This window comes from Dromiciops gliroides, chromosome 1 (assembly GCF_019393635.1).
Source record: "Dromiciops gliroides isolate mDroGli1 chromosome 1, mDroGli1.pri, whole genome shotgun sequence".
NCBI classification, from domain to species: domain Eukaryota; kingdom Metazoa; phylum Chordata; class Mammalia; order Microbiotheria; family Microbiotheriidae; genus Dromiciops; species Dromiciops gliroides.
This window is the reverse complement of record NC_057861.1, coordinates 57,151,787-57,176,574: the sequence shown is the minus strand read 5'-3', so window position 1 is coordinate 57,176,574 and position 24,788 is coordinate 57,151,787. Positions and strand designations below refer to the sequence as shown.

Below are 24,788 nucleotides of genomic sequence, written 5' to 3'. Positions count from 1 at the left end.
ATGTATAATTGACATCACATTTCTTGCCTGCTCGAAGTGGGGGGTGTGTGGAAGGGAGAGAGTTTGGAACTCAAAAATTTTTTGTAAAGAATCTTAAAATTAAATAAATAATAAATTTATTAAAAAAAATAAAAACATCTACCAATATCATAGTAAAAATAAAATAAAATGGGTATAATATATAAAACATGTTTCCCCTCCCTTCTGACATTCTCTGTTCTAAGGTCCTTCCCAGCTCCAACATCCTCTGGTCTCTGTCTCCAATCTCTAACATTCTCCATTCTAACATCCCTCCCGGCTCAAACAGACTATGATTCCACAGGGCTTGAGCCCCTCGAAGACTGGCTCCCTTTGCCCAGCCCTGTCAGCTGTTGGTCGGATGGGAGCTAACAGATGGCTCTTTAGCTGGTTGGGGGAACAAGGGAGCACTTAATTGTGACAAGGGACTACAATAGCAGACATCAGTATCTGCAGAGAGAGGAAGCACTGGGCTTCGGAAGCAGCATCCCTTCCCCTCTTGGGTCATTAATGCTAATAACTGTTGTCTGCTGAGTGTTAGATTGTTCCCCATTCATCTGGGGGCCTCCTCCTCCTCCTCTGGTCACCCCTCCCCAGGACTCAATCCCATCATTCATTAGCAGTTGTAGTCAGGGGCCAAGTGGTTTCTGAGCTTGGTGGAGGGCAGAGACCAGGCACCAAGCGTGGTGGACATTTGATTTGTCCCTGTTGGCAGGACTTTGTCCAGCTTGGTGCCCTAATATTTTACTCCCCCTCCCATCTGCACTGGCGGCTGCAGCAGGACCGGTTCCTTGTCCTGCCAAGCTCCCCATAACTGAAGTCACACCATGATCTAGGAGCCAGCAGTCCTGAAAGGAAAGTCCCAAGGATGGATGTGTTGGTGCATGTATTGACTGTGCCAACAGATGGGGTGAGGAGATTGATAGTGAGGAGAAAGGGTGAAGAAAAGGGGAATGGAGGAGAAGTTGGGACTTTTATAATGAATCAATGACATGCAAATCCTAGGTAAATACATGCATACTAATTTGAGTTATAAAATGCTGGATTACTTTAGAAAAATTTTTGGATGCACTCCCAAGGTGCAGACATTCCCTCTATAGTGGTCCAAGAAGAAGGTCATTTGGTCTTTGCTTGAACACTTCCAAGGATGGGGAGCTCATGATCTCATGAAGCAGTTTCTTTATTAGACAGTTTTTAATTTGGGGTAAGTTCAATCTTCTCCTGATTTCTTTGCTGTCTTAATGGGAATAGATTAGTCCCTGGACCACATAGACCTAAATAATGTTGATTAATGTCAGCAGAGGGGTGAAGCTTCTAAAGTCTAGTACCACAGGGCTCTAACCTCAGACTTTTTCTGCTCACATTTTTTTTTTACTGATGGCTTGGATGAAGGCAAAAGGATGTTTATAAGATTTGTGGATGGCATTTGAAGCTTGGAGGAGTAATTAACACCATGGATGACAGAATGAAGATCCAAGAATTCTCCATAGACTAGAGTAGGGTGATAGGATAGGAAGATCAATGGCTTTAGAATCAGGGGACCCAAGTTCAAATCCCACCTTTGCCACTTACTATCCGTGTGACCTTAGACAAGTCACTTAAGGCCCCTGTGCCTCAGTTTTTTTCATCTGTAAAATGATAAGGATGGGGGGCAGCTAGGTGGCGCAGTGGATAGAGCACCGGCCCTGGAGTCAGGAGTACCTGAGTTCAAATCCGGCCTCAGACACTTAACACTTAGTAGCTGTGTGACCCTGGGCAAGTCACTTAACCCCAATTGCCTCACTAAAAAATAAAAAAATAAATAAATAAAATGATAAGGATGGGCGAGATGGCTTCTGAAGTAGCACTAACTCTAAATTGATGACTTTATAAACCATTGGCTGAACGTAATCAAATGAAATTTAGACGAAATGAAGGTAGAGTCCGTTGTGAGAGTAAAGAGAAGCAAGATGAACATGGAGCTTTGGAGCGTACCCATGCACAAGTGCCAGGGCACACCCATGAACAAGGTGCAGGGAGTAGATGGAGTAGATCCAGTAAAGGAAAGTCAGAAGGAAGAGTCAGTCATGGAGGAGAATCAAGAAGTGGTGTCAGAGAAGCCAAGGAAAGAGGAAATAATCAAGAGGAGAGGGCGGCCAACTGAGTCTCACACAGTGAAGAAGAGGTCAAGACTTTGGAGGACTGTGGAAAGGTCATTTAACTCACCAGTTAAGAGATCCCTGGAAAGCTCAGAGAGTTCCAGGTGAGTAGGTAGGGTCCAGAGCTAGTCATCAAAATAGATTGGTAGGAGATGTGTGTGTGTGTGTGTGTGTGTGTGTGTGTGTGTGTGTGAAAGTAGAGACATGTGAGGCAACTTTTTTTGTTTTTGTACTTCAGATAATGAATCAATAGTAAGACCTGGGCAGCTAAAAGCTTAATATAATCTTAGATAGCATCTGTTGTTTAGTTGTGTCTGACTCTTTACTGGAGTGGTTTTGCCATTTCCTTCTCCAGCCCATTTTACAGATGAGGAAACTGAGGCAAACAGGGTGAAGCGACTTGCCCAAGGTCACACAGCTGGTAAGTATCTGAGGCTGGGCTTGAACTCAGGAAAATGAGACTTCATGATCCCAAGACCAATGTTCTATCCACTATGACACCACCTAGATAGCATCGATAGGATTCTAGTCCCCTCCCCAGACTCCCTTCCACATCATCCTCCCCAAAATTAAAAAAAAAGAAAGAAAAAGAAAAGAAATGCAAACCCCTTTAAACAAATAAGTTGTCAAGTAAAACAAAGTCCAATAATGTCTATATCCATCAAATGGACTTTGAAAGGATCTGAGACCATACTGTCTAAGACACTCATTTAACAGATGAATAAACTGAGCCCCAGAGAGAGAAATTGACTTTGCTTCAGGTCATATAGGAAGCAGAGATGGGATTCAAATGAAAGGGCTCTGACTCTAGGTCAAGTCTTCTGTCTGCCTCCAAGGGAGGATGACCAGATGGACGATGCCATGCAACCTACCAACAATTAAGCGCCTACTGTTGGAGTAAGGAAGGCCTGAATTCAAATCCAGTCTCAGATAATCTAGCCATGTGACCCTGGGCAAGTCACTTAACTATTGTTTGCCTCACTTTCCTCTTCTGTAAAATGGGGATAATAATAGCACTTCCCCCCCATTGTTGTGAGGATAAAATGAGATATTAGTAAAGCATTTTGCAAACCTTAAAATGCTATGTAAATGGGGTAGCTAGGGGGAGCAGTGGATAAAGCACCAGCCCTGGATTCAGGAGGACCTGAGTTCAAATCCAAGCTTAGACACTTGACACTTACTAGCTGTGTGACCCTAGGCAAGTCACTTAACCCTCATTGACCCGCAAAAAGAAAAAAGAAAAAAAAATGAAAACACTGATACATAAAATGCTATGTAAATGATGATAATATATAAGCATGCTACCCATCTTCTTTTTTTTGTTCTTTTTTTTAATTAAGTATTTTATTTTTTCCATTACATGTAAAGATAGTTCTCAACTTTTGTTTATTACCCATCTTGTTTTTGATAGAGGAGTGATGAACTCAAGGGGCAGCATGAGAAGACTTTTTTTGCACAGGGCTAATGTGGGAAGTTGTTTTACTTTACAACTTATTGTTAAAAGGGAGTTTGTAGGGGACAGCTAGGTAGCACAGTGGATAAAGCACTGGCCCAGACTTCAGGAGGACCTGAGTTCAAATCCAGGCTCAGACAGTTTACACTTACTAGCTGTGTGACCCAGGGCAAGTCACTTAACCCTCATTGCCCCACCGAAAAAGAAAGGGGGGGGGGAGTTTATATTTCCTTTCCCTTCCTTTTTTTTTTTTTAATTTGCTGGAATGAGATAGATGGGAAGTTAATAATAGAGTTGCCCAAAATCAGAAAAGGAAAAGAAGGTCATTGAAACATTTTCAAAAAATACACAGAAGTTATACATTATGGAAGGAGATTTAACATGATTGTACATGTATAACCCATAGCAGGGAGGAGAGGGAGGGAAGGGGGGGAGGAAGAAAAATTCAGAACTCAAAATCTTACAAAAATGAATGTTGAAAATTATTTTTTACATGTAATTGGGAAAAGACAAAATGCTATTAAGTAAAAAAAAATAAAAGTATCCGGCCTCAGACGCCTATAATCCGGCCTCAGACGCTTATCACTTACTAGCTGTGTGACCCTGGGCAAGTCACTTAACCCCAACTGCCCTGCAAAAAAACACAAAACAAACAAACAAAAAGTTACACATTCAATTTATTCAAAGAAAAGCAAGCTATAGGGATTTGCTGGTTTATGCACAATCCATCGTCATCTTTTTCCTTGTGCTACTTTGTATATAGAAACATGCTTGGTAAATTCAGAATTTTAAAAAATGTAAAAGATTCATGGCGAGAGGGAATGAGGACTGGAGGAAGGTACTAGAGTATTTGGGAGCTAATAAACTCAAGGTGGGAAGAAGAGGGATTAGTCTCGGTGAATAGTAGGGAGCCCTTTTTCTTTTGTGATCTGAGGGAAGGAGAGAGAAGTGGATGATTGCTGAGCATAGAGGAAGAGAGGAGATGAGCTCATGGGCTTCTCTGGGAAGGAGGAGAGGGAAGATAGTACGAACACACAAAAGAGAGCTGGAAATCTGGGTGGGAGAGGAGAGGAAGGTAGGGACACAGGGGGGCCAAGGTGAAGTCTGGAAAGTCAAAGACACAGTCAGGAAGGGAATGAAGAAGCCTGCCTGGGTCATCCGCAAAACGGAGCCCCCACCCCCTCCTTTATAGAAACTCTCTAGTGGAAGAAGGGGGCTGGCTAGAGCTATTCTCAGAACACAGAACTCAGCATTCCGCCTACCACCTCCATGCATTTGCCTGACATGTGCCCCAGGCCTGGAGTTGACTCCCTCTTCTCCTATGCCTAATAAAATCCTTAGTTTTTTTCCCCAGTCCTCGGATCAGCTGTCATTTTCTACCATAAGCCTTCCCTAAACCCTCAAATTATCTCCTATTTCTTTAACTGTATACTGTTGTTTTTTATCTAATATTTACCTATCTATAAATTGGGACCTGGCTTTGAGATCTGTCTCCAACACAAACAGGGTGTGTGTGCCTGGCGAATCACTTCACCTCTTAACGTTGTACGTTGCCTTCTTACATTGCAAAGAAGGTGTCCCCTGCATTGGTGGAGGGAATGTCCTCACCTGGGAGTTCTCTGTACCATTGAAATCCTAGTTACAATGCCTATACAATTGGGTCCTTCCAAATAGAATGCCCTTTTCGAGGGGGACCGTTTTACATCGTTGGCTTGGAATTCCCTGGGCACAGTGGCTGGCACGTGGTTGATGCTTCATGAATATTCTTGACTATACCTGATTCGAAGGGCTTGGCCAAGGAGCAATTTATGCACCGTGTCCTGGGGAGGGGTATTTTTTAATCCCCTGAGCGCCCCCCACCTCCAGTTCTGTCTTTGGAGCCCCCTGGGCCCTGTCCCCTCACAGATGGGACTACTAGGGGAAATGGGGGAAGCGGGACGGGAGGAGGAGAAGGGGACCTGGGAGTCCTGGGCTTTAAGGGAGAGCCCGGGGGCGAGTCTCCCTTCTCAAGGTATCATATACGTGATGCATTCTCCACTAGCCACAATGTATGTAAGCTCCTTAGGGGGTGAGGGTGAGGGATTGGGAAATCCCTTTTGTTCATGAGTCCACATGGTGGGAGTTTAATACATTTTTGCTGAATTAGACTTGTTCCGCTTGGCCCCAGAGGGAAGAAATGGGAGCTACGGGTGGCAGGTAGTCTTGGGCTGGTTTTAAGGGAAAAATCCCTAAAGATCGGAGAGCAGCCAGCCTGGCGAGAGAGTGGTCCGCCTCCGCCGAAGGTTGAGAAGGGGCTGGGGAGGGGCAGCTAGGCGGCGCAGTGGATAAAGCACCTGCCCTGGATTCAGGAGGACCTGAGTTCAAATCCAGCCTCAGACACTTGACACTTACTAGCTGTGTGACCCTGGGCAAGGCACTAAACCCTCATTGCCCCCACCAAAAAAAAGAAAAAGAAAAAGAAAAAGAAAAAGAGAAGGGTCTGGGAAGCCATTTGTTGGGGGTTTGGAGAGGGGATGGCGATGGGGATGGGGGATGGGCAGGGGTCCAAGTCTGGCCCAGACTCGGAGGTCTCTCGGGGGCTCTGCGTGGAGATCTCGGGATTCGGCTTGGGGAGCGCAAACCTGGAACGTGTGTCGGGGACCTGGCTGGGAGGCGATGGTTGGGGGTGATCTGGCCGGTCCTGGAGGGTGGGGCCGGGGAGCACGTGGGTCTGGTTGCCGGCTCTGGCCCCGCCCCGCACACCTCCCGCCCTCCCGGTGCCTTCCCTCCCTCTCTCCCCGGGGCGCTCTCTTGTAGCCCCGAAGTTTCCCATGGAGTTTGTGGCCGCGCTGCGCCTCTGCCTGTGGCTGGGGCTGGGGCTGGGGCTGGGGCCGGGACCGGGGCCGGGGCCTGGGCTGAGCCACCCGCAGCCCTGTCCCCGGGGCGCGCAGCTTGGGGGCCCGCTGCGCCTGGGCGCCCTCCTGCCCCGGGCAGCGGCCCTGCAGCGCCGCTTGCGGCGCGCCCTAGCCCGGGCCATCTCAGAGGGCGCATGGGGGCCCGAGCCGGGGCTGGAGCTAGGGCTGGAGCTGGAGCTGGGGCTGGGGCTGGGGCCGGAGCCAGAGCTGGAGCTGGAGGCCCCCGCGCCCCCCTCCAGGGACCCCGCCTCGCTGGCCGCCTGGCTGTGCCGTCTGCTGGCCCGGCCCGGGCTGGCTGCGCTGCTGGCCTTCCCCGAGTCCCGGCCCGAGCTGCTGCAGCTTCACTTCCTGGCCGCCAGTCTGGAGACCCCCGTGCTCAGTCTGCTGCAGCTGGACGCGCGCCTGCCGCCCGCCACGCCGGTACGGCCCCCACCCCCAGCCACTGACCCCTATCCTCTCCCTAGGGAACCCCTGGATCGGCTCCCGGCTCCCCCCGCCCCCGCACGGACTCTCAGACTCCCCTACCTCTTGTCCACAGAAGCCCCCCCGCCCCCGGACTGCACCCCACTGTTCAAGAGCCCTCCAGCATTGTACTTCCTCGCCGAGAATCCCAGCCTCAGGGAGACCCCGCAGGCTGCACCCCATTGCCCCCCATCCCTGTTCTCAAGGAGACCTCCCGAACTGCACCATTTTCCGGGGACTTCCAGTCTCCCAGCCCTGGCTCGGGGAGCCCCCCATAAAACACCCCATTGGCACCTATCCCGGTCCTCAGGGAGTCCCCCTTTCCCGCGACTCTCAGTCTCCTAGCCTTGACTCGGGGAGCCCCCAGATCGTACCCCGTTGTCTCCCATCCCTGTTCTCAGGACTACACCTCCTTCCCGGGACATCCAGCTCCTCAGCCCTGCCACGGGGAGTCTTTCCCCAAACTGCATCTAATACCTGCTCATTCCCCGTATCCCCACCCCGGGATCTCCTGGGGATTACCACTGTCACTGGGGAGCTCGCAGGATTTCATCCTCTTCTCAAGCTCCTGGTCCCTCCATCTGTGCCCCCTCGAGGCCTCCCGGGCATGCCTCTCTGGTCTCCACAACCCGAGAGTCCCAGACCCCCCCACCCACCTTGATCCTCCCAAGGTCTGCATCTCGGAGTCTCTTGGGTACCCCTGGGGCATACCTTCTTCCTTTCGGATCCAGCAAGTCACTCTCATTCACCCGCTCCTCAACCCTCTCTTCGTCTCTGCAATATCCCACCCCCAGCCCCTTCACAGTCCCTGGGGTAGCCTCAGGATTGGCCCCACTTCCTAGCCCGGTTTCCCCGATCCATTTCCAGGCCTGCCCCACCCTGGAGTCTCAGACTCTCTTCCTTGGAGGTCCCAGTCCTCCTCCCAAGCCTTTCACCTCCTGCTCCACCTTCGGAGCCCCCAGTATCGTCACAGGCTTCTCCCGGGTCCCTCCCTCCTTAAGGGTGGGATTACTAAGGGTGGGAAAAGAAGAGAGTTGAGATAGGAGGGAGAGAGGGGTGCCTGGGAACCCAGGGCTTTAGGGGAGAGCCCGGGGCAAGGGAAGAAGGGAGGGGTGGAGATGAGGAAGATCTTGAGGATCTACCCCCTCACCCCCAGAGAAACTTATTGGAGGGCTCCCTGGAGTCGGGGGAAGGGGAGGAGTGACTGAGAAGAGGATTTTGGGAGACAGGGAAGGAAGCCGCAATGCTGTGGGGTCCCCTGAGAGGGTTCTGGCAGGGGCAGGGACTGGAGTGGGGAAGGAAGGAAGAGGTGGGGAAGACCTCAGGCACATCAGGCTGGGGCAGCGGGTTGGGCTGCCAGGGCCTTGGATAGCCTGTGAGCTCTGGGCGGGTAAAAGCCTTGTCTCAGGCTGGCTGGTCATGGGCGGTAAGGACGGAAATAGCTTCGGAATCCCCTTAGGCCACCGGGAATCCCGGTTCCGGGGCTGGGAGCTCACCAGATTGGTCGGGTGGGAGGGAGACACCACAACATTCTGTCCTTGGATCCCACCTTCTCAACTCCCGGCTTCCTCCTTGGGGTCTCAGAGTCCTGTTCTCTGTCGCCCTCTGCCAGACAGCGCCCCAAATGGCACCCTGAGGCGGGTCTTGGAGATTCAACAAGCTTCAACGAGAATGAAAGGGCATTTATTAAACCACCTGATGTGCCAGGACCTGAGGATGAGGGCTTGGGCTTTGCCCGTGAGGAGCTTACATCCTTGGGGGGGGGGGGGAATGACATACCCGTAGTACAGAAATACCAAATATAAGATGGTCAGGAAGGACGGGCACTGAAAATTGGGGGGAATCAGGAGAGGCTTCCTGTGGTGGTGTTGGAGCTGAGTCTTGAAGGGAATGAGGCATTCTATGAGAGAGGACCAGACCCAGGAAGAGAGATGGAATGCTCAGTGTCAGGAATAGAGGGAAGACCAGGATGGCTGGAGGTGTCAAAGGGGAGGCCTGAAAGGTAGATTGAGGCTAGACTGTGAAATACTCTAAAAGGTAAAGGAGCGTATTTGCTTCTAGAGGCAGTAGGGAACCACTGAAATCTATTGAGCAGGAGAGTGACATGGCTAGACAGGTACTTTCGGGAAATTACTTTGGCTGCTGTGTGGGCAGAGGCTTGAGGCAGGGAGCCCAATTGGGGACAGCTTCTGCAAAGGCAAAGAGATGAGAGAAACAAATATTGTGTATAGAGGAACAGCAATTATGCCAATTTGGCTGGAATGTAGAGTATAAAAAGGCAGCTAGGTGATGCCATAGTGCATAGCACTCTGGGCTTGGTATCATGAAGACTCATCTTCCTGAGTTCAAATCCAACCTCAGACACTTAGTAGCTGTGTGACCCTGGGCAAGTCACTTCACCCTGTTTGCCTCAGTTTCCCCATCTATAAAATGAGCTGGAGAAGGAAAGGCCAAAACAATGACCAGAATCATCACAGCAAACTCATGGTGCCAGAATATGGCAGCCAGGCAGAGGTCTGAGTCGGGAAACTTGTCCTGGTGATTTATCTGCCCTCTCTCCCACCCACAGAAGCTAGGTGGCTCAGTGGATGGAATGCTGGACCTGGAGTCAGGAAGACTTGAGTTCAAATCTGACCTCAGACAGTTACTGGCTGTGTGACCCTGGGCAAGTCACTTCACCCAGTTTGCCTCAGTTTCTCCATCTGTCAAATGAGCTGGAGAAGGAAATGACAAACCACTCCAGTATTTCTGCCAAGAAAACCCCAAATGGGAGTATAAAAGGGGAAATACATCTAAAATGGGGACTATAAAATAGGAAATCGGTATGGAAGAAGGCAGGCTGGCGCCACCGGATTTTGAAAGAGCTTTAAGCCCTAGATGGGGGCCGCTGGAGCCTCCGGAGCTCAGACTTGCCCATCAAGTCTCCAGGGAGGCAGGGAGACCAATTAGGAGGCTGCCAGAGTGGTCCAGGTAAAGGTTGTCCAAAGGGCAGTGGTGAGTGTCGCACTCTCTTAGAGCCGGGTTTGACTCTCCTCCTTCACGCTGACCCACCCCTCCCCTCCACACTCTCTCTGGGATCTGGCCCCTCCCCTCTGCTTCTCTGGACACCACCCTAGAGTCCTAGCTCAGACTGCCCCTCCCCCCCCACCCCCCCCCCCGCCAGTCTCTCACTTTTCTAAGACTGAAGACGGAGGCTGCGCTTGCTCCGCACAAGTTCTAAAATCATCTCCCTAAGGTCTAAGTCTGACCGTGTTGTTCCTTTGCTCAGGAAACTCCAGTGGGCCCCGATTTCTACCTCCTAAAGTACAAATGCTCACATTCAGTGCCCCGCCCCGCCCTGATTCACCCCATCTCTCTCCTCTTCCTTCTCGATCTCTAGGTCTCTCATCCTTATCCTGTCTTCTCTTGGAGGGAGGAGTCACATCCACATGCCTCCTCTTTTCTACCTATCAATACCTTCCCCTTCCTTCAAGTCCCAGTTCAGTGTCACCTCATTCATGGGGTCCACTCTGACCCTCCCGATCCAAGGTGACTCCTCCCTGCTCTAGCATCCTGGAGCATTTACTCTTCATCAGCCTCTGCTCCTATCACATTCTAGTTTGTGACTAACTTACCTGTGCATGTATCTCAACACCCCCCATAAACTGCATTGGGACGAGAAAGATCCCAGCCAATGCCTCCGGGCAGGGGGTGGGACAGGACAGAGATACTTGGGTGGAAGTGGCAGAGAGAGACATTTAGTTTGGAGGTCTGGAAAAACTTGGAACAATTTCGGAAGCTGTCCAAAGGTAGAATGTGTGGGCTACCTCTGTCACTAGTGAGCTTCTTGTCAGGGGAGGCCTCAAAGCAGAGGCCGAATGTCCGACAGTGGGCTAAGTTGTCGCAAAGATTCCTGTTCAGGCACTGGTTGGGTTAGACGCCCCACTGAAGTCCTTTGGAGAGGCTGTTATTTCATCAACAGAGAATGCCAGAGCTATAAAGAGAAGCTGTGGAGACAATCTAGTTCCCTCATTTTGCTGAGAGAAAATAAGGAAGGGTTTTCCCTAGTGTCACACAGGCCAGTATGGGGGAGGGGGGCTGGAATGCCCATTTCCCCAGGTGTCCTTACCCTTCCCCCATCAAGTGAATGGCAGGGTGGGACTAGAGCGCAGGTTCTGTGACTCTCAACTCACAGATGTTCTCCCCTCCTTTCCTATCCCCCAGAATCCCTTCCACCTGCAGTTGGACTGGGCCAGCCCCATGGAGACGTTGGTGGACGTGCTCTTATCTGTGCTCCGGGCCCACGCCTGGAAGGACATTGCCCTGGTACTGTGCCGCATCCGTGATCCAGGCAGCTTCTTGGACTTTTGGACCCAGCGCACTGGGCTGGCCCCACAGATGACCTTGGAGCTGAGCCGGCTACCTGGAGCCCTGGCACGCCTTGAGGCACTGGCTGGGGAGCCTCCTCCGGTCACAGCTGCCATCCTGTTTGGTTGCGATGCCAACCGTGCCCTCCAAGTGCTGGCTGCTGCTCCCCCTGGGCCCCGATGGCTCCTGGGCACCCCACTAGAGGCCACAGAACTGCCCACCCAGGGCCTGCCCCCAGGATTGGTGGCCTTTGGTGGGGAGAGTCAGCCCCTTCTGGAGGATCTCACCCAGGATGCCGCAGGACTGATGGTGCAGGCTCTGGGCAGGGCTGCCCATGCCCACCCTGACCAGGCCCTCTCACCCTCAGCCATCAGCTGTAACAGCCCCCGCCTGGCAAGGCCTGAGTCCTGGGGCCAGCGCCTGGCTGGGTAATTATCTCTTGCTCCCCAAATGCCCTCTCAGGACCCAAGGTCATAGACCCAAGGTCAGCACATTGTATTTCGAACCTGTATTCCAATCTGGTCTTTGCTGTTTACTGGTTGTGTGATGTTTGGGGAAATCACTTGAGAGTTTCCCTATTTTCTTCTGTAAAGAGAAGCATTGTGTGTCCAGGTCTTCGGGAGGTTGAGGGCCTGCTCAGACCCCATCTGGACTATTGCATTCAATTCTGGGAGTCACATTTTAGGCAGGATGTTGATAAATTGCAACACACCCACCATCATCTAAGCTGGCTCCCACGGTAAGGGGGAGGATATGGAGAAGCCCCTAAAAAAAGACTGGGAGACGGCTGAGAGGAGGGAGTTATGTTGGGGGAACAGACTTTATCTTTGACTTAGTTGATGGCCCCAGAGGGCAGTAATGGGAGCTGTGGCAGGGAGGCATTGCAAAGAGGCAGATTTAGATTGGACTTGTAAGAAGAAGGTCCCTAAGCCCGGGAGCTGTCCCTAAGGGGCAGCTTCTGCAGTTGGTGGATTCCCGCCCCCGCCCCCGGCCTCGCCCCCGGCCTTTCCGCTGAGTCTGGGTGTAAATCTTTTTTTTTTTTTTTGGCGGGGCAACTGGGGTTAAGCCTAGGGTCACACAGCTAGTGTCAAGTGTCTGAGGTCGGATTTGAACTCAGGTTCTCCTGAATCCAGGGCCGGTGCTCTATCCACTGAGCCACCTAGCTGCCCCCTGGGTGACAACCTTTTAAGGTGCTGTAAGATTCTTTTTCCGACGGGGGCTGGACTAGCTAGCCCACTGAGGGCTCCCCCAGCTCCAAGAGTCTGTGAGTCTGGGAAAAGCGGGGTAGGGGGAAGGGAGGCAGGGAGACACGAGCTGATCCCTAAGGTCTCCCCCTCCTTCTAAATCATATGAAACTTGCCCATGAAATTGTGAATCCAGGATCGGCGCACGGAGCCGTTGCTGTGGTGTCAGGACCTGGACCCAAAGCCGGCTTCTGATGCTCACTGCCTATGGAACCCGAGCCAAAAGTTCCCTCCCTTCCCTTGGCCTCAGTTTCCTCGTCTGCAGTGGGATGGGGCCTCTGAGGGAGGTCAGGGATCTGGGACCTGGGGTCCTTTCCGAGACTCGCCGAGGTTAAGGGGCGCGCAGCTAGCGCACGTCTAAAGTAGGTGGAAGCCCAGGGCTCCTAAGTCTAGGAGGTCACTTCCTGCTTGGTAGGAGCCATGGGGACGGAAGGGCAGAAGCTAGACTGGGTGCCCTGGCCCTATTCTCCGCCCCCACCCAAGCCCCGAACCGAAGTGCGCTTCCTCCCGCTCTTTCCGCAGGTTTCTGGCCAACGCTTCCTTCCACGGTCGGACGGGTCACATGTGGGTGACGGGCACCTCCCAGGTCCACATCCAGCGCCACTTCCACGTGTGGAGCCTCCTGCGGGACCCTCGAGGTGCCCCGGCCTGGGTGACGGTGGGCCACTGGCAGGATGGGCGGCTGGAGCCGGCGGCGGGTGGGGGGGTGTGGCCAGGGGCTGGGGGCCTCGGAGGGCGGATGCCACTCCGGGCCCCTCTGAGGGACGATGAAATCGGGCCACAGAAGCTGCGGGTGGTCACCCTGGTGGAGCACCCCTTCGTATTCACCCGGGAGGTGGACGAAGATGGGCTCTGCCCCGCTGGCCAGCTGTGCCTGGATCCGGGCACCAACGACTCTGCCGTCCTGGGCGAGCTCTTCGCTGCCCTGGCCGAGCCGGGCAACGGCTCGGTGCCCCGGGAGCTGCGCAGATGCTGCTACGGCTACTGCATCGACCTGCTGGAGCGGCTGGCGGAGGACGTGCCCTTCGCCTTCGAGCTATACATCGTGGGGGACGGCAAGTACGGCGCCTGGCGCGACGGCCGCTGGACCGGCCTGGTGGGGGACCTCCTGGCGGGCACCGCGCACATGGCCGTGACCAGCTTCAGCATCAACTCGGCGCGCAGCCAGGTCATCGACTTCACCAGCCCCTTCTTCTCCACCAGCCTGGGCATCCTGGTGCGCACCCGGGACACGGCGTCCCCCATCGGGGCCTTCATGTGGCCCCTGCACTGGACCATGTGGGTGGGGGTCTTTGTGGCCCTGCACGTCACCGCCCTCTTCCTCACCCTGTACGAGTGGCGCAGCCCCTACGGCATGACCCCGCACGGGCGGAACCGCCTCAAGGTCTTCTCCTACTCCTCCGCCCTCAACCTCTGCTACGCCATTCTCTTCGGTCGCACCGTCTCCAGCAAGACGCCCAAGTGCCCCACGGGCCGCTTCCTCATGAACCTCTGGGCCATTTTCGGCCTCCTGGTCCTGTCGAGCTACACGGCCAACCTGGCGGCGGTCATGGTCGGCGAGAAGACCTTTGAGGAGCTCTCGGGGATCCATGACCCCAAGGTGCCCCGGGGCAGGGTGGGAAGCAGGGGCCCGGAGGGGGCGGGATGGGGCTTCGGGCTCCAGGATGCGCTCCCTCCGACTTGCCCAGCTTCGGGGGACACTTAGGAGGTGGCCTCTGCCCCAGATGGAGCGTTGGTCCCTCCTTCCCCTCTAGCAGTGACCCTGAGTGAGAGCTGTAGCTGGCCCCTGGCGGTGGCTGCCCTGCAGATGTGCCATCCCAGATGTGTGCTCTAGAAACAGCATCTCGGGCTCCTCCGAGGTACTGCGTGCGCACGCAGTCTGTTGGAGGAAGGGTCCCTGCTGCGCTCCCAGCTGTGGCCACGGAAGGAGAAGGGACGGGGCTTTTAGGAGGAGTCCCTTCAGGTGCCTTACTCTCCACCCCCTGCAACCCCTCCCCAGCTCCACCACCCATCCCAAGGCTTTCGCTTTGGCACCGTGTGGGAGAGCAGTGCAGAGGCCTACATTAAGAAAAGCTTCCCGGAGATGGCCGAGTACATGCGGAGGCATAACGTGCCCACCACGCCTGACGGAGTCACCATGCTCACGTGAGGGCAGCCGCCGGGTGGCAGGGTGGGGTGGGGGCTGGGCTGGGCTGAAGCCCCTGCCCGTGACCGGGCATCTCCTCCTGGCCCAGGACAGACCCTCCAAAGCTCAATGCCTTCATCATGGATAAGTCTCTGCTGGACTACGAGGTCTCTATCGATGCTGACTGCAAACTGCTCACGGTGGGGAAGCCATTTGCCATCGAAGGTGAACTCCCTCCTTTCCTCCCTCCCTCAGGAAAAGGGGAGGGTCGGGCAGGGGAGCCTGGGACCATAGCTAGGGTAGGGCCTTGTTATAGGTGACTTGGACCCTGCCTCTGGCCAGGGGGCAGTGGGTGTCACTGATGTCACTGGGGGCTGGGGCATGAGGGATCAAACCCCGGTTCAAACAGACTCCCCAGGGGCATCAGACAGTTATAGTACCCCACCGTCCTATTCCCCAACCCCTATTATGAAAATCATAGAGTGTCAGGCTGGGAGGAGCTTTAGAACATACAATATCAGGGCTGGGAGGGCCCTTAGAACACAGAATGTCAGAGCTGGGAGGGCCCTTAGGACACAGGATGGCAGAGCTGGGAGGGGCCTTAGGATACAGGATGGCAGGGCTGGGAAGCCTCTTAGAACAGAGTGTCAGAGCTGGGTGGGACCTTGGAACATTAAGCACAGCCTATCAGAGCTGGTACAGACATTCAGGGCTGTGGGAACTCAGGAGAGAGATTCCTGCAGGCGAAGGAGGCTTCTTGAAGTGGGATGTGGGATTATCCTTAAAAGACAGTGAAGACCTGGCTAAGCTGAAGGGTGGTAAAGAGAACCTTCCAGGTGGGAAGCTGAGCAAAGTTACAGAGGCAGAAATCTGCCAAAGCACATTCAGGTCGCAATACATGATCTACCTGAGGGGGAAAATGTGTTTGGAGAGCAGCTTGAGGGGAGGATGGAGGATATTTGGAAACGGGTCATGAAGGCTTCGAATGCCAGGCTGGTGCAGCCTTTCTCCAATGGGCAGTGGGAGTCAGGGACAGTTTGTAAGCCAGGGATGCGTGTAAGCAGAGATGTACTCAGGTAGAGAGATAGTGAGGTGGGTCAAGACCCTTGTCCAGTGAGAGCTTAAGCATTGGCAGTCTTTCCTCTTCCCCGGGCTTCTAGCTGTCCCCCCTTCCCCTTAAGTCTTGAGCACCTGGAAGACCTGGGAAGTAAACATGGCCCAGGAATTTAAACCCCCTGCTTTAGTGAGATGAGGAAGAGTCCTGGGTCCTGTCTGCAGGCTACGGGATCGGGCTGCCTCGGAACTCACCTCTCACTTCCAACCTGTCCGAGTTCATCAGCCGCTACAAGTCGTCAGGGTTCATCGATCTGCTACATGACAAGTGGTACAAGATGGTGCCCTGTGGCAAGAGGGTCATTGCTGTCACTGAGGTGAGTGGGAACCCCGGGCACAGTGGGTACCAGTCTCAACTTAACTCATGTCAACCATCTCACCACGACTAAATTCTCAATCTCCTTATCATTAGCCTCAGCATAAATAAAATATGGGAAGAATGAAGCCTTGTCCGAGGTTAGAGTGCATCTAACAAAGGCTGGTAAAAGAGAAAGTCAACTGTTGTACACAAAGCATTATCCCAGGTGCTGGGGTGACAAAAGACAAAAATGAAATGGACCCCTGTCTTCACAGAGCTTATATTCTTCTGGGTGGAGTGAAGAGAACGCTGGACCTGCTGTCAGGAAGAGCTGAATTCAAATCCAGCCTCAGAGACTTACTAGCTGTGTTAACCCCAAGCTGTCTGAGCCTGAGTTTCTGAATCTGTGATATGGGGATAATCATAGCACCTACCTCTCAGGGGTGTTGTTAGGGCACAATGAAGTATTTGTAAAGTGCTTAGCACAGTGCCTGGAACATTGCTGTTATTCAGTCGTTCACTCATGTCTGACTCTACGTGACCCCATGGTCTTTTGTCCATGGGGTTTTCTTGGCAAAGATACTGGAGTGCTTTATCATTTCCTTCTCCAGTGTGTCCCCATTTTACAGATGAGGAACTGAGGCAAATAGGAGTTGTGATTTGGCAACGGTCACACAGCTAGTAAGTGGCTGAGGCTGGATTTGAATTCAGCTCTTCCTGACCACAGTTCTATCCACTCGACTGCCTAGCTGCCCTACAAGGCACATAGTGGGTGTTTAATAAATGCTTGTCTTTTTTTTTTTTTTTGCGGGGCAGTGAGGGTTAAGTGACTTGCCCAGGGTCACACAGCTAGTGTCAAGTGTCTGAGGCTGGATTTGAACTCAGGTCCTCCTAAATCCAGGGCCGATGCTCTATCCACTGCGCCACCTAGCCGCCCCTCCAGCCTTTTTTTTTTTTTTTTAAAGACAAGCATTTAGGGGGCAGCTAGGTGGCGCAGTGGATAGAGCATCGGCCCTGGATTCAGGAGGACCTGAGTTCAAATCCAGCCTCAGACACTTGACACTTACTAGCTGTGTGACCCTGGGCAAGTCACTTAACCCTCCTTGCCCTGCCAAAAAAAAGGCTGGAGAACACCCTAGGAGGGTAGCCAGGATGGTAAGAGTCCTTACGAACTCACCATGAATGGGGTCAGTTGAAGGTGCTTGGGACATTTGGCCTGAAGAAGGGAAGGCTTGGTTGAGGGGGAGGGAGAGGACTGGCATCACCATTTTGCCTTTCAATGCCTGGCATATAGTAAGTGCTTAATAAATACTTGTTGATTGACAGGGGGGTGGGTCTTTAGGTAGTTAAAAGAAAGCCATGGAGAGGGGATTCGATGTCTGCTTGGCTCCAAGAGGGGAGAACAAGGTTAGGGGCAAGAGGATAAAGGTGCAGAGGCAGACGTAGGCTTGGGGTCAGGAAGAACTTGCCAGCAAGCAGAGCTGCCCCTAGGTGGAATGGGGGAGGGGGCATCTCAGGAGTTAGTCAGGTTCCCCTCCCTTGGGGAAGCGGTAGGTAGAGCCCTAGTCAGAGAAGTCATGGAGGGCATTCTGTACAGGCTGGACTGGATGGGTTCTGAAGCCCTTCCTGTTTCCTTAGTACCTTAAAGCACCTTCTGTGGTCATGGGAAATCACTGGCCCCATTTTGTGGGGGAGCCCAGAGAGGTTTCGTAGAATGGTATGGCTCAGCCACCTCATTGAATAAGTCTCTGCATGCACACAGGCCCTCCCCCCCCCCCCCCCCCCCGCCATTTTATTGATGGGAAATGGAGGAATGGGATGGAGATTTCATCCTCAGGGGAGATGGGAAAATCATAGCCTTGGGAAGCAAAGTGGCCCCCCAGTTACAGAATTTTAGGGGTCCAGGGAGGGATTTCAAAGAGTATCTAGGCCAACCTGTATCCAAGTGGGAGTCCCCAGTATAGCTTCGCTGAAGTCCTCTAGCGATGGGGACTCATTACCCATCAGGGCAGTCCATCCCAATTTTTGGATAGCTCTCATGTTGAATGATGGAGTTTTTCCTTACATTGAATTTGAAATCTGCCCTTTTACTTCATCCCAATTGGACCTCACTCTGTCCAGCTGGGCTTGGAGTCAGGAAGATCTGACCGAGTTCAAATCCAGCCATAGATACTAGCTATATGACCCTGCGTATGCCTTTTTACAGTTTCCCAGACTATAACATAGGGATGATAATACTTACTTCCTAGGGTTGTTGTGAAGATAAAATGAGATATTTGTAATGCTCTTATCTTTTTTTTTTTTTTTTGCGGGGCAATGAGGATAAAGTGACTTGCCCAGGGTCACACAGCTAGTAGGTGTCAAGTGTCTGAGGCTGGATTTGAACTCAGGTCCTCCTGAATCCAAGGCCAATGCTTTATCCACTGTACCACCTAGCTGCCTCGTAATGCACTTATCATAGAGCATGGCAAATAGTAGGTGCTTAATAAATGCTGTTCCCCTTCCCTATCAATCTCTTGTTTTTTGTTTTGTTGTGTTTTTTTTTTGTTTTTTTTTTAGCGAGGCAACCAAGTGACTTGCCCAGGGTCACACAGCTAGTAAGTGTTAAGTGTCTGAGGCCGGATTTGAACTCAGGTCCTTCTGACTCCAGGGCTGGTGCTCTATCCACTGCACCACCTAGCTGCCCCCTTTCCCTATCAATCTCACTAGATTTGGTCTTTAGTTCTGCATAGATCTTTTTGGATTAGGCAATACATTAGCTCCTACTTTGTCCCTCCTTCCACCAGAGGGGGTCAGAGGTGGAAAAGAACAGTTGAAGTATGGATGTGTATGTATACAAGTCTTGGTTATAAGCCTTTACATATGTGTGTGTGTGTGTGTGTGTGTGTCCACATACCTGCACAACACATCCTTCCCTCAGACTCTGCAGATGGGCATCTACCACTTCTCGGGACTCTTTGTACTACTCTGCCTGGGCCTTGGATGCGCCCTCCTCACCTCTCTGGGAGAGCACATCTTCTACCGCCTGGTCCTTCCTTGGATCCGAAAGCAAAACAAGCTGCAGTACTGGCTGCACACAAGCCAGGTGAGTGGCCCTGGCTTGCTGGGGTTGGACGTGGCTGTTACTCTGAGCCACGCATGGACTGTGGGAAGCTCCACTCCAAACAGAATTCAGGAGTCCTAATGGCATGCCCAGAATTCAAGTCTGAGGATGAGGAGGGTCAACTGAAGGCGGTCATTGTTATGGGTCCCCTCCCATTGCTATTAGCTTTCTACCCAACAATCCTGTGGAGAAGGGGGTTCCGTGTATCATTCTACCTAGTTTTTGTTGTTGTTGTTTTGTTTTGTGGGGCAATGGGGGTTAAGTGATTTGCCCAAGGTCCCACAGCTAGTGTCAAGTGTCTGAGGCTGGATTTGAACTCAGGTCCTCTTGAATCTGGGGCTGGTACTTTATCCACTGCGCCACCTAGCTGCCCCGGTTATCATCATGCCCATTGGAGAAAAAAATGTCAAACAGGAAACTGGCTGGCCTGATTCCAAGACCCCTCTTGCAGTCTCCCGGAAAGGACTCAGAGAAAAGTTTGATTCTTTTTCTCATTCTAGTGACCCAAACACTAGGGTTGAGGAAGTGTTCTATCCTCAGAAATCCCAGGGGTAGCAGGGAAAGGGAAGGAATGTTGGCTCACTGCCCCCACCTGTCTCTTGCATGGGCTGGTAGAGAATCCATCGGGCTCTAAACACTGGCTTAGATCATCAGAAGAACCAGAGATTAAAACCGAAGCCGAAGCCGGAGCCGGAGCCGGAACCAGAGTCAGAGCCAGAGCCAAAGCCAAGGTTTGCTATTGGGGAGTCCCAATCTGAAGGCGGCATTTGGTGCCTGCCCTCTGGGAGCCATAGGCTTTATAGGAAAGATACAACCCATGCCCTCAGGGAACCTCTAGTCTGAGGGAGGAGGAGGGCATCAGGAAAGGTTTTCTCGAGTTAGCATTTGAGTTGGAGATATTAAAGGATGGGTAAAGATTCGAGAGGTTAACAGACACAGAAACCCTCCGTGATGGGCTGTATGCTAGGGGAGGGGCAGAGCAATAGATGGGGGCAGGGTGGTGACGATGGTTCCTTTTTCCAGCTGTGATCCTCAGCGTGAGCAGAGCAGTAGGAACAGCGTTAGGCCAACTGTGAAGGCAGAGCGGAGGGTCCGATTTCAGGAGCCAGAAGTCAAGGGGCCTGATCTGCAGCTCACCAACGGGCGGCTGCCTCAGCAACAACTGGCAGTGCAGCCAGAAGTGCTTCCACAGCCCTCTCCTCTGGAAGCAGCTGATGCTGCCACCGCCACCACTACCACCACCCAGAGTGAGCTGAAAGCCCTGGAGCAGAGAATTGAGGACATGCGGGATCAGCTACGGTCCGCCCTGCTCAGGAAGAGTGAGCTGGTGCTCCTCCTGGGAAGGGACCTGCCCCCCCGCAGCCGGCTCCTGCTGACTCCGCAGGAGATCAGTGAGGACAGGTAACCTTGTCTGGCCCCCCACCCCCCCCCACTCCCGAGCGCATATCTCATGGCCGTCCTGTTACCTGGAGCCACCTCTGGGTATGGGCCTTGGAGCATGGTGGAAGGCAGCAGGTGGGAACCTAGCTCTGCCCACTGGACAGAGGCAGTAGCAGCACCAAAGCTCCTGCCTGGCTTTGCTGATCCAGGCATTCCTGGCCAGTTTCTATCGCCCTTTTGGGGCACTCTATTGTGTCTCATCCTACGACATACAACAGCTACTGCCCTCCGGCCCCTCCACAAACAGGAGACCACTTCTAGGTCTAGGCCCAACCTTCAGTGTCAGCCAGCCAGGGCAGGGGCCAGGGAGAATACAGAATCTGAGGCCAACTCCAGCCAAGGCTGGTGGAGGGTTAGATCACAAAGCCCTTATACACCCTTGGCTATGGCAGGTAATCTCAGGAGGGCCCTGCACAGGTTAAAATGGGCACTGGCCTCTCAAAGCATTGCCTTGCATGCCTATGAGCTTCATGTTAATGAGGAAGCATGGATGCCAACCTCACCCTCAGTTCTCCCATGGTGTCAGCTTGGGACTGCAAAGCTCAGCTCCTTGGCCTGAATGACCCTAGCTAGCAGTTTCTCTCATCTATGGCTGCCACGTTCCACAATCCTTCAGTTACAGCTGGCAGAGAATTTAATAATTTTTAAAGTATTTAAACCCCATAAATAAGAACCTGGAGAGAAAATACAGATGTTGATCTTTCACTCTGCTGTGGGCCTGGAGCAGAATCAGGCCATTTGCCGTCTTCAACAAACTGCCAGTGAGGAGTTGATAAAGGGAATAACCCCAAACATGCCTAATCAGAACAAGGGGCACCGATGAAGAATTACAGCCTGCCAGCTCCAGTGCTGCCCTGAATGCCAAAGGAGAAACTGAGGAAGGCCTCTCATCTATTGGAAAGACAGATGAGAAGTGCACAGCATGAGATGGGGGGGCATTGGGTACCCATGTCAATGAAATCAGGACTCTGTCTGAAGTACTGAAGAACGCTGGCCCCTTTTTACCAGACTGGCCGGCCTTTGACCTCCTCCTGGGCAAAAGCACTCTGTTCTCCCGAGGTTTCAATGAAAGAAGGGGGTGGGGGGTGGTGGGAAGGCAACAGAGAGAGCCCCAACTGTTAGATAGACTATTTATTATATATACAAACACAATTTTTTGTACATTACAATTAAATAGAATGGAATGAATTTTTTATTCTTCATTCCTCACCAAGTGATTTGGTTGATTTACTCAGCCTCCAGCTCATCACCCAAAACTCTAGCCCAAGGGCCCAGATTTCCAAGTCTGCTCCTGGCAGCAAGAGCAGGGCCTTTGGGCAGGGGAATGCCCCGCCCCCATCACCTTTCAGTCCATTTCCTGAGCCAGGGGCCAAAGCTTTCCCACTGAATTCTTACAGTCCCGGGGCCATGATACCCACTCAGACATCTCCCCTATGAATAAAACATTTTGCCAGGTGCAGCTTTGTAAGCAGGAACAGGATACATGGGGATACCTAAAGTCAAATCCTGCCTCTAATGAACAAAATTCATTGTGGGTGTCACTCAATGGCTTCACATGGTGCTCAGTTCTACACATCTGGGGACTGCCTTTTCCCGTACCCTCACTCTAGAGTTCTGCACGTGCGTGTACGTATGTACACACGCACACTTACATTCCTCAGGCAGCTCTGGGGATTCCTTTCAGAGCCGAAAGGGCACAGTTATTTCTCTCAGCTGTTCACTTTCAGCTGCCAGGAACCAACACCTCTAATAAGGGGAGCACCGAGTTACTGAGCACAGCAGATCCTCCCCTGCCAACCAAGAGGGCTAAGAAATGGCCTGGGGTTACCATGCTGCTTCCCACTGGTCAGAACCCCAGGCTCACACTGGATCTGCCACTGTCTCCACAGAACTCTCCCAGACCACCCCCCCTTAAGAGTCAGTGGGAGTCAAACTATGGCTAGGAGGAGGGAGGGGGAATAGGCATCCTCTAGGCCCAAGAAAAGGCACTGAGCTCTGAGCACCAAGCAGAACCCCCTACGGAGGGAGGGATGGAGAGGGAAGAGAAGAACCCAGTAAGCTTTCATGCTGAAGGCCTCTCCTACTCCCTTCTCTGTGGCCCCATCAGTGCCAGCTGAAGGCTAGGCCTCACCAGCTGTGGGCCATTTGCTCCACCCTTCTGCTCATGGGCTTCTCACCTCACCCTGTGCATCTCACCCCCAAAACTGGAGCCAAACCCACTCTCGACTAACAGCATCTGCTTGCTCAGGGCCTGATTCTCTTCATCTGAGGCTTCAGAGAGAAGGGGCAGCCTGGAGTGTGAGGGATGGAGATGGAGCTCCTCTCCATGGAGAGGTGTGACTCCATCTCTTTCCTGGGCCCTTCCCTCCTGACACCTTGACCGCCCTGTACTAGGCCAGTGACTATGCTTAGTCAGGCCCCTGGGACCCTGCCCCACACTGGCTTTGGCTCTGCATCACTCAGCCTTCATTAGGCTCTAACAGCATCTTCCTACGGCCTTCTCAGCAGCTCCCTCTCTCCCCACCCTTGGCACTTCTCCAAATTCCGCACCCTAGCCCCAGCTCTTGCTGCCTCCAGGACCGAGAATCCGCTGAGTACTTGGTGGTGGACAAAACCCCATTCAAACAATTCCCACACAGAGGCTGAGTAGAGAGGTCTCTCTCCATGTCTCCTCCAGTCAAAGGGAAACAAGTTGTCCCATGAAAAAGGCCTAATGGCTCAGGAGGAGAGAAGAGGCGAAATCACCAGAAATAGGACGTGTCTGCACAAAGCAAGGAGATGAGGAGAGCCTATCCTGGGCTCCATCCAGAAGGGGAGACAGGAGCATATCTCCCAGACGAGGAGAGGAGGAATAGTTTGGAAGGGAAAAAGAAACCCAAGGATAGTGGTACAGGGAAGCCCATGGGTCAGGGCAGGGGTTGGGCAAAGAAACCAGCTGCTCTGGAGACTGCTGAGATCAGGTGACATCTCCCCACGGAGCCCAGGGGGGGAACAGAGCTGGGACCACCTGCCCCTGGTAAGGCCCATGCCTCCGGAAGGCTGCTTTCTCTGAAGCTGCCTTCACTCAGTGGGTTTAAAAATAATTGTAAAAATTCATCTGAATCTGGTTGGGGAAGAAAAAGAGCCAGTATCTGACAGGGACAGAGAGATTCCCTCTGCCCTATCGAGGATCAGCAAAAGTGCTCACGAGGGGCTCCTGAACTCTGCTTCTGAAAGGGTGTCTTGGGGGGCACCATTGTCTTTGGAGGAGGGATGGCTCTCCTGTGTGGCCTGAAGATCTGGACTCATACCCTTGTCTGAGGTGGGGCCTTGGCCTGGGACCTTGGAGAGGCTGCTCTCGGAGACAGTGACAATGTCCTGGCTACCAAGTGAGCGTGGACTGGCCCTAGTCTGATCATCAAGGGGAGCAGCTGCCTCAGGGGTGCCAGTGGGGTGGGTTGGAGGTTCAGGGGTGACAGTGATATGGGGTGGAGGGGAGGCTGGAGGCTCAGGGGTTGTACCATCTGCCTGGGGGGTGACCAATGTTGCTGATGTCACTTCAATGGTTATGGAGCTAGTGGTTGCCCCAGTGCTCTCGCTAACTCGGATCTGGGCAACTAGGCCAGGGGAAGCAGTGGCAGCTGGGACACTGGGGGGACTTCCATTAGCCAGGGCTCCATGTCCTGCTCTCTGCTCTAGGAGGGAGGCGCTCAGATCAGAGAGAAATGAAGGGTCCGTGAAGATAGTGGCTGTCTCAGCCATCCAGTTCAGTTCACCCCCTACAGAGGCAGGGGTGGGGCCAGGCCCCTCCCCAGGGGCTGGCTGGCTGTTGCTCCCATTCTGTAGAGAGGGCCTGGGACTCCCAGGGGCCATGGCTGCGGCTGCAGTATTATTGTTGAGATTGTCCTGTAGGGCTGTTTGGGTGCCCTGGCCAATCTGCTGGTTCTGCAACAACATCTCCTGGATGCGGATCTGCTGGAGGATGGCTGGCAACTCAAAATGATGGAAAAAGTAGATCATGGAATGCTGTAAAGAGATGGAGGAGTAAGAGAATCAGCCTCATCCCCAGAAATGACACCATGTGGGGCTGTCACTGAACTGGGAAAAAGAAATGAAGCCTAGAGATTCTGGCCCACAAACACAGTGAGCACGGAATGAGCACTCCCTGCAGAGG

The 24,788-nt window shown here is 52.9% G+C and overlaps 2 protein-coding genes across 4 annotated transcripts in view; one reads left to right on the top strand and one right to left on the bottom strand.

Moving 5' to 3' along the window:
- Positions 1 to 6,419: 6,419 nt before the first annotated feature.
- Positions 6,420 to 21,764, top strand: GRIN3B (glutamate ionotropic receptor NMDA type subunit 3B). The gene is made up of 9 exons (XM_043985173.1): positions 6,420 to 6,923; positions 11,169 to 11,740; positions 13,079 to 14,156; positions 14,556 to 14,701; positions 14,791 to 14,906; positions 15,960 to 16,111; positions 19,013 to 19,177; positions 19,811 to 19,926; positions 20,219 to 21,764. The coding sequence occupies exons 1-9, from the start codon at positions 6,420 to 6,422 to the stop codon at positions 20,598 to 20,600; spliced, it is 3,231 nt and encodes a 1,076-aa protein (XP_043841108.1). The 3' UTR covers positions 20,601 to 21,764.
- The window catches only part of TMEM259 (transmembrane protein 259), a 63,466-nt gene continuing 60,429 nt past the window's right edge, over positions 21,752 to 24,788 (bottom strand). For all 3 annotated transcript variants that reach the window (XM_043985187.1, XM_043985195.1, XM_043985203.1), the window contains exon 11: positions 21,752 to 24,640. In XM_043985187.1, the coding sequence (XP_043841122.1) occupies positions 23,819 to 24,640 (822 nt within the window). In that variant the 3' untranslated portion in view covers positions 21,752 to 23,818. The remainder of the gene's footprint in view (positions 24,641 to 24,788) is intronic.

What these genes read in the sequence shown, in the direction of transcription:
- GRIN3B (XM_043985173.1), top strand. Translation starts at nt 6,420, where the DNA reads ATGGAGTTTGTGGCCGCGCTGCGCCTCTGCCTGTGGCTGGGGCTGGGG. An exon ending in GCCTGCCGCCCGCCACGCCG is followed by an intron (nt 6,924 to 11,168) that starts GTACGGCCCCCA and finishes CCTATCCCCCAG; the next exon opens with AATCCCTTCCACCTGCAGTT. An exon ending in GACGGAGTCACCATGCTCAC is followed by an intron (nt 14,702 to 14,790) that starts GTGAGGGCAGCC and finishes CTCCTGGCCCAG; the next exon opens with GACAGACCCTCCAAAGCTCA.